At 36.5% G+C, this 15,732-nt stretch overlaps 1 protein-coding gene and 1 pseudogene across 1 annotated transcript; both read right to left on the bottom strand.

Moving 5' to 3' along the window:
• The window catches only part of LOC118597418, a 38,737-nt pseudogene extending 32,490 nt beyond the window's left edge, over positions 1-6,247 (bottom strand).
• Positions 6,248-12,079: 5,832 nt separating this feature from the next.
• Positions 12,080-13,033, bottom strand: LOC118577844 (olfactory receptor 5B12-like). The gene has a single exon (XM_036178532.1). The coding sequence runs from the start codon at positions 13,028-13,030 to the stop codon at positions 12,080-12,082; it is 951 nt and encodes a 316-aa protein (XP_036034425.1). The 5' UTR covers positions 13,031-13,033.
• Positions 13,034-15,732: the final 2,699 nt, after the last annotated feature.

Genomic DNA, 15,732 nt, shown 5'->3' with positions numbered 1-15,732 from the left:
ACATACAGAGACTTAGGCAATATAAATAGGGCTTGCTTGAGTCTGTGCCAAATGGGGGTCCCAATGCTAAAAGGACAAGTGGACAAAGCCCTTACCTCTACCCCAAAGGTTATTCCAGTTGATAACCACTCACAAATGAAAAATTAGTTTTCACTAATATAGTTTAATTGGTAATACAAATCATTCTTAAGGGCAGGTGCCATGCCCAGCGGTAGCTAACCAATTTTAAAAAAAAAAATGCATCTTTGAAGGTTCCTTGTCTGATAATGTTTACTAAGAGTATCTTTATTTATTTTATTTCATTTGTTCATTTGTTTATTTGTTTGTTGTTATTTTCATTACAGGTCCTCTGTTAAGATATTATGGATACTGGTTTTGTGGCTTTATAATATTCCTGTCTGTGGATATTTGTGTGTTTATGCCTATATAGATGGTTCTTGTAGCTTTTGGGGCTATTTTTCTTCTTTCTTATTTAAATTTTGTTGTTATTGTTGTTTTGTATTATTATTTGCTTGTTTTTTATTTCATCATTATTCTTTAGATGCATATTTTTTATCAATGGGGAGACAGAGAGGGGTGGATTCAGATGGGCAAGGAAGTGGAGAGGATTTCAGATGAAGTAGGGGAGGGAAAACTGTAAACATATTGAAAGAAAAACAATCTATTTTCAAAAAAAGAAAAATAAATCCCCTGTCTTCCCACATCCCACCTCCCAGCACTCTCCCCAATGACCCCCCATTCCCACATCCTCCAAGGCAAGGTCTCCCCTGGGGATTCAGCCCAGCCTGGTAGATTCAGTTGAGGCAGGTTCAGCCCCCTCCTCCCTGCACCAAGGCTGAGCAAAGTGTCTCAGCATAGGTCCTAGGTTCCAAAAAGCCAGCTCATGCACCAAGGACAGGTCCCAGCCCACTGCCTTGGGGCCTCCTTAATAGTTCAAGCTAATCAATTGTCTCATTTATCCAGAGGGCCTGGTCCAGTTTCATCGGGGCTCCTCAACTATTGGTTCATAGTTCATGTATTTCCACTAGTTTGGCTATTTGTCCCTCAGCTTTTTCCAATCATGGTCTCTATATCTCTTGCTCATATAATCCCTCCTCTGTCTCACCAAATGGACTCCTGGAGCTCCACCTGGGATTTGGGCATGGATCTCTGCATCTGCTTCCACCAGTCACTGGATGAGATTTCTATCATGACAGATAGGGTGTTCGACCATCCAATCACCAGAGTAGGTCAGCTCAGGTACTCTCTTGACCATTGCCAGTAGTCTACAGTAGAGGTATCTTTATGAATTCCCAGGGACCTCTTTAGCACTCTGCTTCTTCCTATTCCCATGGGGTCTTCATTTATCATGGTATCTCTTTCCATGTTCTCCCTCTCTGTTCCTGATCCAGATGGAACCTTCCATTCCCCTAAGCTCGCTTTCACCCATGCCTCACCCTCTGTTTACCCCCCTCATCACAAGTTTGCTCATAGAGATCTCATCCATTTCTCTGTTGCTGGATGATCCCTGTGTCATTCTTAGGGTCCTCTTTACTGGGTAGCCTCCCTGGAGTTGTGAGTTGCAGAGCTAAACAAAAAATACTCAGCAGAAGAATCTCAAATGACTGAAAGACATTTAAGGAATTGTTCAACATCCTTAGTCAACAAGGAAATGTAAATCAAAACAACTATGATCTTACACCCATCAGAATAGCTAAGATCAAAAACACTGAAAACAGCTTATGTTGGAGAGGATATGGAACAAGGGGAACACTCCTCCACTATTGGTGGGAGTGGAAACTTGTACAGTCACTTTGAAAATCAATATGGCACTTTCTTAGAAAATTGGGAATCCATCTCCCCCAAGACCCAGCTGTAGCACTTTTGGGCATATACCCAAGGAATGCTCAATCATACCACAAGGGCATTTGCTCAGCTATGTTCATATCAGCATTGTTTGTAATAGCCAGAACCTGGAAACAACCTAGATGCTCTTCAACTGAAGAATGGATAAAGAAAATATGGTACATATACACAATGGAGTACTACTCTGCAGAGAAAAACAATGACATCATGAAGTTTTCAGGCAAATGGATAGATCTAGAAAAAAATCATCCTGAGAGTGTTAACCAAGACCCAGAGGACAAACATGGTATGTATTCACTTGTAGGAGGATACTAGATGTAAAACAAAGATGACTAGACTGCTACACAACTCCAGGGAGGCTACCTAGAAAACGGAACCCTAGGAAAGACACAGGGATCACCCAATGACAGAGAAATGGATGAGATATACATGAACAACCTAGAAGACAGTGGGAGTAATGAAGGGCAAGATTCAAGGGAAAGAGAGCTTAGGGGAGCAGGAGATCCCAGCTGGATCAAGAACAGAATGGGAGAACAAGGAATAACAGACCATGATAAATGAAGACCACATGAGAACAGGAATAGGCAGAGTGCTGGAGAGGTCCCCAGAAATCCACAATGATACATCCTCTGTAGACTGCTTGAAATGGTCTAGAAAAAGCCTGATCTGACCTAGTCTGGTGATCCGATGGCCAAATACCCTAACAGTCGAGCTGGAACTCTCATCCCATAACTGATGGAAGTGGATGCAGAGATCCTCAGCTTCAGGTGTCCAATTGTCGAGAAAGAAGAGGGACTGTAAGAGTGTGAATTGTTAAGACCAAGACTGGAAAAAGCACAGGGACAAATAGCCAAATGAATGGAAACACATGAATTATGAACCGAAGGCTGCAGAGCCCCCAACTGGATAAGGCCCTCTATATAAGTGAGACAATTGAATAGCTTGACCTGTTTGGGAAGCATTGTGGCTGTGGGACCAGGACCTATCCTTAGTGCATGAGCTGGCTGTTTGTAAACTTGGGCTTACACAGGGACACTTTGCTCAGCCTGGAAGGAGGGACTGGACCTGCCTGTACTGAATCCACCAGGTTTCAATGAATCCCCAGAGGAGTCTTGGCCCTGGAGGAGATGGGAATGGAGTGGATGGGTGTGGGGAAGGTGGGGCAGCCCTGGGAAGGGGGAGGTCAGAGGAACCCATGGCTGATGTGTAAAATTAAAACACAAATATAGTAATAATAATAAAATATGTAGTAGCCCAAAAGAGAAGGTATAGTCCAATTTGTTATTTCTCCTAAAGATATAATATTCATAATTTTATGTTTACCTCATTATAGCAGACCAAATATTGTACTAAATACCTCAAACATATTATCTCATTAAATGCCACCTAAACTATATCAAGTAGATATCCATATGCACATTCTGGAAGCATAAAATGGAGGCACACATCAATGTGGATAATTGGAATTTGTACTCTCTAAAGCTAGAAACTATTTTATTGATTCTTGCATTTGTACAGTTCAGAGAAACTTGTCTTCAGAGTCTAAAATTAATTTTTAAAAAAATCTTTCTTTTATTTTAATGCTATTGTTATTCATTTTGTGGGTCTTTATTTTGTTATTGATAACTCTATTCCAAGGATGAGGAAAGTCTTGAATTGACAAATACCAATAATTTTATATATGAGATTTTTTTTAAAGATTTATTTATTACACATACAGTGTTCTGTCTACATGCCAGAAGAGGGCACCAGATCTTATTATAGATGGTTTTGAGCCACCACATGGTTGCTGGGGATTGAGCTCCAGACCTCTGAAAGAACAGCCAGTGCTCTTAACCTCTAAGCCACCTCTCCAGCCCTATATGAGATTTTTTTAAGGAATAAAACTGTGCCTGATTCAGATGAGCATCTGAGATGGATACCAATTTATATTCTCCCTAATTACTTTTCAGCTCATCAGGCAGTGGAGAGTGGCCAGTGGACATTTTCTTCTCTATTTCCTGGTAGATGTCCTTCCTTAGGATGGGAATCATTATTTTTAAAATATTAATCTGTTCAGTTCAAATTTTTTAGATTTCAGAATAGCACAGATAGCTACAGAATATCAAGTGAACTATGGACAGGGAAATGAGTTGTGGGTGTAGTTAGTGAACAAGTGCACTGTTTATACTTCAGTGTAATAAGAGAATAGAAATCACCATGGAGTATACTTAGAGATACTACTTTTCTAAGCACATACATTATCCAGCCTTTTACTCTTCTGGTCATCCACTAGAGATCCAGTCTGATGATTAAACATGCAAGCATGTTTTTATTTCCTCATACACAATACTCATTTATTTATTTTCTTATGCAGTGATCCACTCATGTAGTTCTTATGTATTTACTAAGTTATTTAATAATTTTAATTTATTTCATTGGATAACCATTTGATGATTTTGATGAAAAACTAAGCCTGGTAGTGGGTAACAGTACTGATATAGAAAATGGAACAAGAATTCAAATATAACATTGCAGTGCCATAGAATATTTTACCTTATTAAAAACTCCAACTTGGCTATGGTTTTGATTATGCTTTATTAATTTAATCTGGTTAGCCAACAATATTATATCATTCCCATGAAGAATTTTTGATAGGCTCTCTGCTTACTGTTTATTTTGTATTCAGAGACTTTTAAAAATCAAATTTAAAGTTATTAGATTAGGGAGAATTTGAGTTCATTTTCAACTCTATTATTTCTATTTCCAGAAGTAATACAGAAATATTTTCTAGTCTTATGAATTCATTAGTAATATTTATTTAAAAATAAAAAATATATTTGATAAGATCTGCATCTGTGAACATTGATGTTGGCATTATTAATCATATGTCTAAGATATAGTAAGGAGTAGCTATGGATCAAATTTTTGGTGAATTCTTATTTCCCTAACTATATGTAACATTTCTACAATTCAAGGGCAAAGGAAACTTTGATTACATGCTACTCTTTATCAGACTCAGTTTTAGAAATTTTAAAGCCAAGAGCTAAGAAAATATGGATTACAATGAACCATACCATAGATTATTATATGCTGTCATAAATATAGAGAGTATGATTATCTTAAATTAGGTTCTGTGTTTAGATAATCTTTAGGGTGATACTTAAGAACACTGATGTCTGAGAATGGTTTCTTTAAATTAATAAAAGAATCGTGGAGTTATTTTGAATTCTAAGCATTGAAAGAAACAACTCTGGCACCAGCAAATTTCAGTGTGATAGCCTATAATATTTACCATCAGTATTTTGATCTCAAACTTAATGCAAAACCTCCAAAAATTCTTCTAACTTCGTCATATCCCAAAAGCATGAGGAGATGTCTTATGGATGAAATATATGCTCTGAGATATTAAAGACAAAATAATTACAGTGAAAATATCATAAAGGGGAGAGTTTTGAATGCATATTTTAGGGAGTATGCAAAGACTTTATAATTATATGTCCAAGACCTGTGAAGACTTTGCTTTGCCCAAAACCTTATTCAATACAGCCTTGACCTCTTTATTTCTCAGGCTATAGACAAGAGGATTTAGCATGGGGATGATCACAGTGTAGAACACAGATGCCACCTTATCAGTGTCCATAGAATGACTGGAGCTGTGATGTAAGTACATGAAGATGACTGTCCCAAAGAAAATGGAAACAGTGGTGAGGTGGGATGCACAAGCAGAGAAGGCCTTCTTTATGCTCTCAGTCAAGTGCATCCTCAGGATTGCCATTGAAATAAGTAGGTAAGTGTTCAAGATAACTAAGATACTGGAAACAACATCAAATGATACTAATGTAAAGAGAACTATCTTATTTTTATACTTATCAGGACAAGAAATAGCCAGCAATGGTGGAATTAATTACATTTGAATGACAAGAGGAGAGGTGGAAAGTGAAGGCAATGTGGATGGATGATTGCAGGAGTGCAAAAATTTAGGAAACAGATACAATTTGGACATATGTGATACTTGTCATGGTGGTAATGTAATACAGTGGTTTACATACTCGTGCATGACAGTCATGGGTCACTGAGACCAGGATGAAATTTTCAGTGACAGAAAAGGCTACAAAAAAGAACATCTGGGCAGCACATGCATTGCAGAATATGATCTTATTTCTTGTGAGAAACACTTCCATTACCTTGGGAGTGACTGCTGAGGCATAAACACAGTCCACTAGGGAGAGGTTACTGAGGAAAAAGTACAGGGGAGTGTGGAGTTCAGAGTCCAGCAGAATCAGCATGACCATCCCCAAATTTCCAACCAATATGACCAAATAAATGAGAATGAAAATGATAAATAAAGGGATCTGCAGTTCTGGGACATCTGTTAATCCCACAAGAAAAACTCAGTTCCCTCTGAAATATTCTCCATCAATGTCACTTGGGGATCATGACAGGTACCTAAGAGATTAGAAAATGAGAAGTTATGCTGGCTGAACACTTCCATGAGTTCTGAACCATGGATAGAGTCTCTTAATCATTTGTCAGTGCCTTGTTTATTGAGAAAGAACATCACCTGAATTCAGCATAGGAGAATGGTGAGGAAGACATAGATGAACATCAGAACTTCATTGCTGAATACAGCTGGAAAAGTCTGAGAAAGTTACAACTCTGGGACTCATTTCAGCTTTCTTTGTTTGTGATATTCTTTATTATAGTAATCTGATTATTACTATTATATTCTACTTGAAATAGCTGGTAAACTCCTTCTTAAAACATCCACTGAATGCTTAATCAGCAGAATCTTAAGTGTAGGTACATGCAGTCACACTTCAGTATATAGTGCAGGCAAAACCTGTTCAGTTCATTTTCCATATGTAATAATCACTCTAAGCATATGTTTTGTGTTTTCTTCCCCTTTTTGATGTTTCTGTTGCTGAGGGTCAAACTCAGGAAGTGCTCATATTAAACAAATGCTGTACCACTGAGCTACAGCACCAGCTTTTCTTTTCCTTACTGCCTGTACCTTGACAATGATTGGTCTGTTCCCTAGAGACCCACTTTTTTCTCAATGAAGTCTGTTCACTAGAATCTTCCCTTTCAATAATGTTGAGCTGGAATGTAGAATCTCTTTATCAGACTCTTACTAATGATACCTTGTTTACCTCAAACACTAAAAGGGGAATTTTCAAAGAGTTGTAGTAAAGATTCAGCTCTTTTTACTTCATGAAATCTTTACTTTGGCTACTATTTTATGTATGGGAGTTGTGAGAACAGGGGAAGAAAGAATAGTTACATTTTTACTTTCCTCAGTTTTTGTACCATCAGCCAGGCTGTGATAACTGTATATTCTTATACTCACCTATATGCTGGCTAGGATGACCTCTCACAATGTTGCTCAGGATGCATTAGGAATAGGATCTTTCAACCTTAGAGAACTTCACATTTTAGAATCTTGAGTATAGAATCTTGAGAATTTTTAAGTTTTCTGAAATAGGCTCCCTTCCTATTCAGTGTAAGAGATGATGTAATCCTTCTCTTAAACAATAGCAAGGTTAAAATTATTCCTCCCTTAATAGACTATATACATATGGTCAAAACTATAGAAAATGCTAATATTTATAAATAAGTCCATTGGATCCATTTCTGTCTAGATAATATCTCATATCTTCATGGCTACTGACTAAAATTAAATTTGTGGCTTTACTTTAAACTATTCATGAAGAAAGTCTAACAGTTAACATATCAAATGGATAGAGAAATTGCTATGTTCTAGAATCTTGACAACTGCTCATATCTCTGTACTACTCTAAATTCACATTCAATATGAGAGATGATATACCCCTTCTCTTAAACAAAAGCCAAGGTTAAAATTCGAAGATGGAACAATAATTTTCACATTTCTAATTCTATAAAACATTCAAAACACCTGTCTCTTTTAACAACATTCACTCCAGGACCTAATGGTAATAAACATGGAACATGGAGGCTGTCAAGCTACCCACAGAGCAGAGGTAGCAGTGGACCAAGGATGAGCAAGGTTATCACATATTTCAGGGGACACATTGACATAATGACAAATGTGTTTATTTTTTTTCTTGTGATCCCATATTGGTCCCTTATCCCAAACTTTTGAGACTGCTTATGAGGACCTGAGAGAAAAAAACTTAGATGAGAGAACCTCTGATTATTAAAACTTCAGTAATACTACTGGGTCATGCGGGAAAGAAAAAATAAAGAAAGGAAAAGAAAAAGAAATACCGCTAATACCTCAAGTTAAGGCAACTTAACTTAAGTCCTCACACAATGATTCCTTTGTCCAAAAGGATGTGAGATGATCTCAGGGCATTGTTTACTACTATTAATAACAAAACTATTTACCTCACCACAGCATCCTTAGTATAATTTCCCGCCTTACTCTTTCTTTTAAAATATATTTTAAAATATTTATTTTATTTTCTGCTTTTGAGTGTTTGCCTACACATATATCTGGCATTACTTTTGTGTTTTGTACCCTTGCAGACATAATAATATGCTGAATTCCTTTGAACCAGATTTATAAAGAGTGGTGAGCTGTCATGTAGGTGATAGATCACAAACCCTGGTAGCAGGTGCTATTAATTCCTGGGCCATCTCTACACTTCCTCTCTCATGTCATTAAAAAATATCTGCACATAGTGTTTGCACCAATTTGTAGGTTACAATGTGATATTCTGATACATGTGTGCATTTTCTATTGCCAAAAAGGCAATAATAAATATTTCCATGCCATTCTAGCACTATCTTAAAACATTAAGTACTAGAACTCTACTGACATAATTCATTATAACTAATACAGTCTGAAAATGTGCAAGATAAAATAATGAACACAAGCTCAACTGTTTTTCTCTTTATTAACAAATTATAATTCACATAGGAAATGAAGTAAATAACATAAAAACAATAAAACACATTGAATAAACTTAACTGAAAAAATGAAGGACATACAAATTGTATAGTACAAAAATGTCTGAAATAAAAAAAACAGGAAAATTGTAACACATCCATGATATATACAATTTGGGTTCAATAATACCAAGAATCATGATACAACAAGATGATGATGGAAATTCAAGCTTCTCAGACTGCTCTCTGAAAGATGAAGCGTCTGGGTTTCTTTTTTCTGTACTTCTGTATCTTATTTCAGAAAGGTAAACTTGTATTATTACTTATTAGTCAGATTAAATTTGCAGTAGCAATTATTATATAAATTACAAATAAGAAATGGAAATTGCTGCTGAGAGAAGAATCAGTTTTCTTCTGTGACAAATCCCCAAATAGATTATCTAATCTGCTTTGTTATAATGCTTTTGAACACTGGTTCAAAAAAACACTAACTGGCCTGTAGCCAGGCAGGAAGTATAGGTGGGATAAACAGACAAGGAGAATTCTGGGAAGAGGAAGGCTGAGTCAGGAGATGCCATTCCGCCATCCAGGGAGCAGCATGTACTGGCACACAGATAAAGCCATGGAACATGTGACAACATACAGATGAACAGAAATGGGCTGAGTTTAAGTGTAAGAGCTATTTAATAGTAAGCCTCAGCTAATGGCCAGCAGTCGTAATTAATATAAACTTCTGAGTGATTATTTTATAAAAGGCTGTGAGATTTTAGGTGAGAAATTTGTCCTGAGCAAGGGTGAAGCAGGATACAAGAAATCTGGCTACACCAATGCCAAGTGGTCAGTCCTAGATGTTCATATATTTATATTTACATGTAAAAGGTTTATATTTATATGGATACACTATATTATACATAATCTATATTTATGCAATCTGGGTTAGCCTTAAATATATATATATATATATATGTAAATATATATATATACATGTATTTGTACACACACATATATATACATATATTTGTATATGTATACATATATGCACTAATAAATGAACTCAATAGTTTATACATACATACACATATATATTATATACATATTTGAATTAAATTAAAGAAGAGGAAGTTATGAATTTTTGAAGGATTGGGTTCAAGGAAGAAGTTAAAGGAAAAGATGGAGGGATAGAAATGATAAAAAGGCAGTATTTTTCTTTTTTATTCGAGACAGGACTTCTCTGTGTAGCTTTGCGCCTTTCTTGGAACTTGCTTGGTAGCCGAGTCTGGCCTCGAACTCACAGAGATACGCCTGCCTCTGCCTTCCGAGTGTTGGTATTAAAGGCGTAAAAGGGTAGTACTGATGCATGAAATTCTCAAAGAAATAATGAAAAGTGAAATGTACTCATATTTAAAAAAAAAAAAAAAGCAAACCAGACATTTGAGAAAAGGAAGAAATGGGGCATACCCAGGTAGGCTACATTACTCTCCCTTCATTCAATTACACTCCAGCCCTCCTAATCTGGGGCCTGCTTGCCAGGGAGTGCCCCCCTTCTTCAGTCTTTTCCATGCCTTTGAAACTCACTTAATCCCAGCACCATTTCCTTTCAGAGAAACTTTAGCTGCACATGTGCTTCTGTTCCTCTCTCTTCTTCTTCCATTTTAGTTGTTTAAGCAACATTCAATCTCCAAGCCTTGGACAAATTCTATTTGTGTTCTGCAGGCTGCTGATGAGTCTCCTTGGCCCAGATCCCCTGCATTATATCCAAACTCCATGCCTAGCCCTGGCTACACATCTGTATGGCTACAAATCTTGATGAGTCTCTGGAACCTGCTTTATGCTATCACCAACTCTCAAGTCTTATCCAGGCCACAAAGCCCAAGGCAGCCTAGAATCTCATATTAGAGACATAGCCAACAAAAGAAATTGACATGCTTAGAAATCATTGTAAAAATACAATATGTAAGGCCAAAGCTGTATATCTTCCCTAAAATGCAATATCCTAAAGAATTGTCTCCAAGGGAAAATGATCTGTATAAACATCAACAACACAGAAAATAAAAGAATAATCCTAAACTTATCAAAGGACTCAAGGTGATTGGAGAAGACATTAACAGGCAGCTTAGTGAAGTTAACATGAATAACAATAGCTACCTGAGAGATAGCCAAGAAAAAAACACAATCATACAGCAGAATAAAATGTCAGATAACATGAGGATTTGAGAACTGATATCAATAAAGGATTAGGACTGTCAAAGAGAACTGAAGGTAAAGTGAAGGTGGAATTGAAAAACTCAATAACCAAACTGGAAACCACAGAGGAGACTTGGGCATATAATCCTGCCACTAGCCATGAAGGTATTGCCAATTGATAGCTGCTGGAAGAGAGAAACTGTTTTCTCTAACAGTGTAGCCATACTTCTCTGAAAGGCCACACATCAAAGACTAGTTGAAAAATTTGGTCTTAAATAGAGAAAACACTGTGTATAAAGACAGATGGGTAGAGAAGGGGGAAAAGTTGAGAGAGAAGGCATAAATATGAAAATACATTGTATTGATGTCTCAAAAAACTAGTAAAATATGTTTGAAACTATAACTCTGCTAGTGTTTGATTTATTTATATATCTATTCATGATTTGTCATCAAAGAAGTTCCTGTGTTACTATTCTGAAATATACACAAATGTCTACAAAACCCATAGACGCTCCCAAATGGCAGATTAAATAAACAATTCATTGTAAGTCTATCTTTCTGAACCAATTAGTTTAGGCCTAGTGATGACTTACATGAGTGTGGGTGAGGAGCTGCCTAAAGGAACATGTGTGCATCTAACCTAGAGGCATCATTATGAACTCTACCCAGCATGGCTGATCACTCAGGGGAAAAATGAATTACTAGAACCCAACAAACAACTTTCAAGAAGTGTAATTTGACAGTCTCATCTGGATATCAATAGTTTACTGTTAGAGTTCTGTGGACCAGCCCTTGGGAGTCTTGTAACTTTCTGAGCTCTGGAGCCTGGTATGTTCCATAGACATCCTGAATCCTTTAAATTTTAGGAGACATCTGAGCTTTGTAATTTTTATTTATTTCCTGAGACTTATAAGCTCCTTCCTCTCTCAAGAAGCCAATGTCTAAATTAAGAAGAAATAATTATACAACAGTAGTTCAGATGTGGTATAGTATTAAGTATTGAATATCAAAATTGAAGTGCCTAATTTCTATAATAAAATATGCAAAATTTGCTGTCTATAGTTAGAATCCAAAAATAATGAATAGAAGAGGCCTGATCTATGAAATATATATTCAGAAAAATTAAAGTCAATAAATAATTACATTTAAAGTATTTATAGACAAAGTAACTTGAAGTTACAGATCATTTTCAAACACTTTACAGTAAATTGACTAATCTCAGTGAAGATAATGCTTTTCCAGCTACTTTCTTGAATGCATTCTTGACTTCTTTGTTCCTAAGGCTATAAACAAGAGGGTTCAGCATGGGGATGACCATGGTGTAGAACACAGATGCCATTTTGTCAGTGTCCATGGAATGACTGGAGCTAGGTTTTAAGTACATGAAGATAATTGTGCCATAGAAGATGGAAACAGTGGTGAGGTGGGATGCACAGGTAGAAATGGCCTTCTTTCGGCCCTCTTTAGAATGCATCCTCAGGATTGCAATAAAAATAAGTAGGTAAGAGGTAACGATAACCAATAGAGTAAAAGCAACATTAAATGCTGCCAACATGAAAAGCACAATTTCATTTGTATAGATATCAGAACAGGAAAGAGTGAGTAGTGGGGGAATATCACAGAAAAAGTGATTCACCACATTGGAATGACAGAAGGAGAGGTGAAAAGTAAAGGACACATGGATGGAAGATTGCAAGATTCCATTAATGTAAGAACCAGCAACAAGCAGGGCACATATTGTAGTTCTCATAGTGGTATAGTAATGCAAGGGTTTGCACACTGCTGCATGACGGTCAAAGGCCATTGAGGCCAGGATGAAACTTTCAATGGTAGCAAAGGCTGCAAAGAAGAACATCTGCGCAGCACATGCATTGAACGATATGATCTTATCTCCTGTGAGAAACCCTTCTATTACCTTGGGAGTGACAGCTGAAGCATAAACACAGTCCACAAAGGAGAGGTTACTGAGGAAAAAGTACATGGGAGTGTGGAGTCGTGAGTCCAGCAGAATCAACACCAGCATTCCAAGGTTCCCAACCAGTGTGATCAAATAAATGAAAGTGAAGATGACAAATAAAGGGACTTGCAGCTCTGGGGCCTCTGTTAATCCCACTAGAATAAATTCAGCCACTTCTGAAATATTCTGCATCAGTGTTATTTGGGAATTATGACAGGCTCCTAATATGAAAAGAGGAAATGAAAGATCATTATATTTGTACCTCAACATAAGGTTTTAAGAATAATCAGTTGTCTTACTCACATGTCATCATCCTGTTCAGTGTGAAGGAGCCTATACTGAATTATGGGTGGAAAGTTTTTATCTGGAATCATCTGGGAATATAGCAAATGGAAATTGCCATTTCTTTGCTCGCAATAGGACTCTCTATTATAAGTTTATGTCTTATTTCAGTTTTCATGTAAATGATAATACTTATTTGAGTAACCAACAAAGGACTTCTTATTTGCATAATTTACAAACATACCTGTCCAAAAGGAATATCAAAGTCTTGCTTTGAAGCATTAACAATGTAGGAAAATGCAATTAGTTTATGTTAGCAACAAAGCATATCTAATTCATTTCTCATGTTGATACTTGTACCAAGTCCAACGCCCTAGCTGTGTCTATGCACTGATTTGGGGTACTTCTCCATGGATACTCAGTTTTACATCTAACTTGATAAGATCTTTCTTTAGATTTTTTCCTTTGAACTCTGGAGCATTTCATCACTGCTTGATGTATGGGACATTTTTCTTTGTGATATTTAGAAATATTGCAGTGCATGGAAATCTAAGGAAATAATTTTACAAGGACATAATTCATAAAGAAACAACTTTAATTTCTTTATTTAAATGTAATAGGCCTTAGTTTTCACAGAGGATGGTGTTTTCTATTACCATCACAGAAGTCTGTTATATTTGTGTTTTGGGGAAGAACAGGGTAAATGCCAAAGAAGAGTTACTTTTGCTCTCACTACATAATTTGTAACCTCAAACATGATATATTTCATGGTGTATCTTGTACCATTTGCATAGTGGATCAGATGACACTTGATTATGCAACTATGGTTACATATAAGCCTGCCTCTTAACTTGAGAGTGGCTTCTAACTTTGGAATTTTGGGCATATCATTTTATATTCAAGGCACCAGATCTAATAGTCTTATCCTATTAATGACCAAGGTGAAAATCATCCATCTTCACAGGATATATCTGCACTTACATTATAAGGATTGTGTAAATTCTTCCAAGTTATAAAAGAAATTAACATTGTTAAATCGTGTAAATCATAACCATTACCTTCCATGCCCTTGCTCATCTTTTCTTGGTTTCTTCAGAATGTTCAGTTCAGTTCATGATATTAATGTCTAGAGGTTGATACTTCCATGAAAAGGGACCCAGCAAGTGATATTTTTAAAATTGATGTTGAAAGTCATACAACCTTCTGAAATTAAAAATGAGCTATAATTGGTGGACTTCTAATCCTGTAGAACATTATAAATATTAGAAAATCACAACATGTTCTACCTCTGGAGTGAAACCATCACTCCCAGATCCAAAGATCCTGAGAGTGGAAGACTGGCTGCTCTTGAGTAGGATAGTAGTGAAAAGAGCGGTGTTTCAAGAGTGAGAACGTCATTGATAAAAATGTAAGTCTGTGTCCCAGGGGCTTCTTTTTTCTAGACATTAATTTCACCTTTTTGTTTTAATTTATGCAACTAAAAAAAAAAGGACTAGATATTTTATCACCATTTACAATTCAGTATAAGTATACTAAAATATTTTTAATACTTACTTCAGGCTAGGAACAGAACAACAAGAGTAAAAATGATGGATGTGAAATATGTCATGTCCAGAGGGTTGACCTAACATCCATATCCTGAAAAGCATCTTGCTGTTCTCTGTTTCCACAGGTGGATCTCTGCTGTGGAATGGAATCTGGTCTTATAGTATTGCCAATATCACAGCAGAAACAGCAAGCTGTATATGTATCTCAGGGGCAACAGTACATGTGAACAGATTTCTCTTGAGACTTATGAACCCACATTTTCTTTGTCATGATCTTGCTAGTGACAACAGAGGTCAGTGTTTGCATTTTTACTAATATCACTTTTGAAGATACTAGGGAATAGAGGTGTAGAAGGAATAGAAGAACCTTCAGATATCAATTACAACTTTTCTATAACCAGGTTGACCAAAAGCAAGCAAGCAAACAAAAAAAGCCTTGAAAGCCTCATTAAATTTTCTACTTAGGCAACTTTACAAACTTATAAAAGTGTTCTGATACATTTTCTCAAAAGTTAAGAGATGGCCCAAGGACATTCTTTCATTTTAAGCTTTGTAGTAAAGAAGAGTTTTATTTTTCTTGGTAAATTTTACATCACTTAGGTATATGCTTTTCTTCTTCATTTAAAAATTTGAAGCATCCAATAGTATCCTCCAGGGTCTAATCATGAGATTCTCTCTAACATCTCTGTTGAGATTATCATTGTAACTCTACATATCTAGCCTTGGTTCCACATCCAATGCCCCTGTCTATTCTGGCCAACAAACCTGCACTGCAGCTAAACTCTAGACTTCTACCAGGACCAGAAACCACCCTATCTGCAACATCTCATAGGTAAATTCTGCATACCAAACTTCTCAATTCCTTAAACAGAGATAGCCAAGTGACTTTCCCTGACCTACCTAGTCACACATTTTTCAAAAGAACATCAGATCAAGCCTGAGTTCTACCCACATTGTGTTTAGCATAGTTTGGCCTGCTTGCCTGCATCATAAAAGATCTCAAGTCTTTCACCAGGACTCTAGATATCCCATAGCCCACAAGAACTTCCTTCATCATGCCCAACT

The sequence above is a fragment of the Onychomys torridus genome, chromosome 1, assembly GCF_903995425.1.
Source record: "Onychomys torridus chromosome 1, mOncTor1.1, whole genome shotgun sequence".
NCBI classification, from domain to species: Eukaryota; Metazoa; Chordata; class Mammalia; order Rodentia; family Cricetidae; genus Onychomys; species Onychomys torridus.
Note: the sequence above shows the minus strand (reverse complement) of the source record. Positions and strands in the feature narration are given on the sequence as shown.

Bases quoted from the DNA above. Each gene is read 5' to 3' on its own strand.
- LOC118577844 (XM_036178532.1), bottom strand. From the start codon at position 13,030: ATGCAGAATATTTCAGAAGTGGCTGAATTTATTCTAGTGGGATTAACA.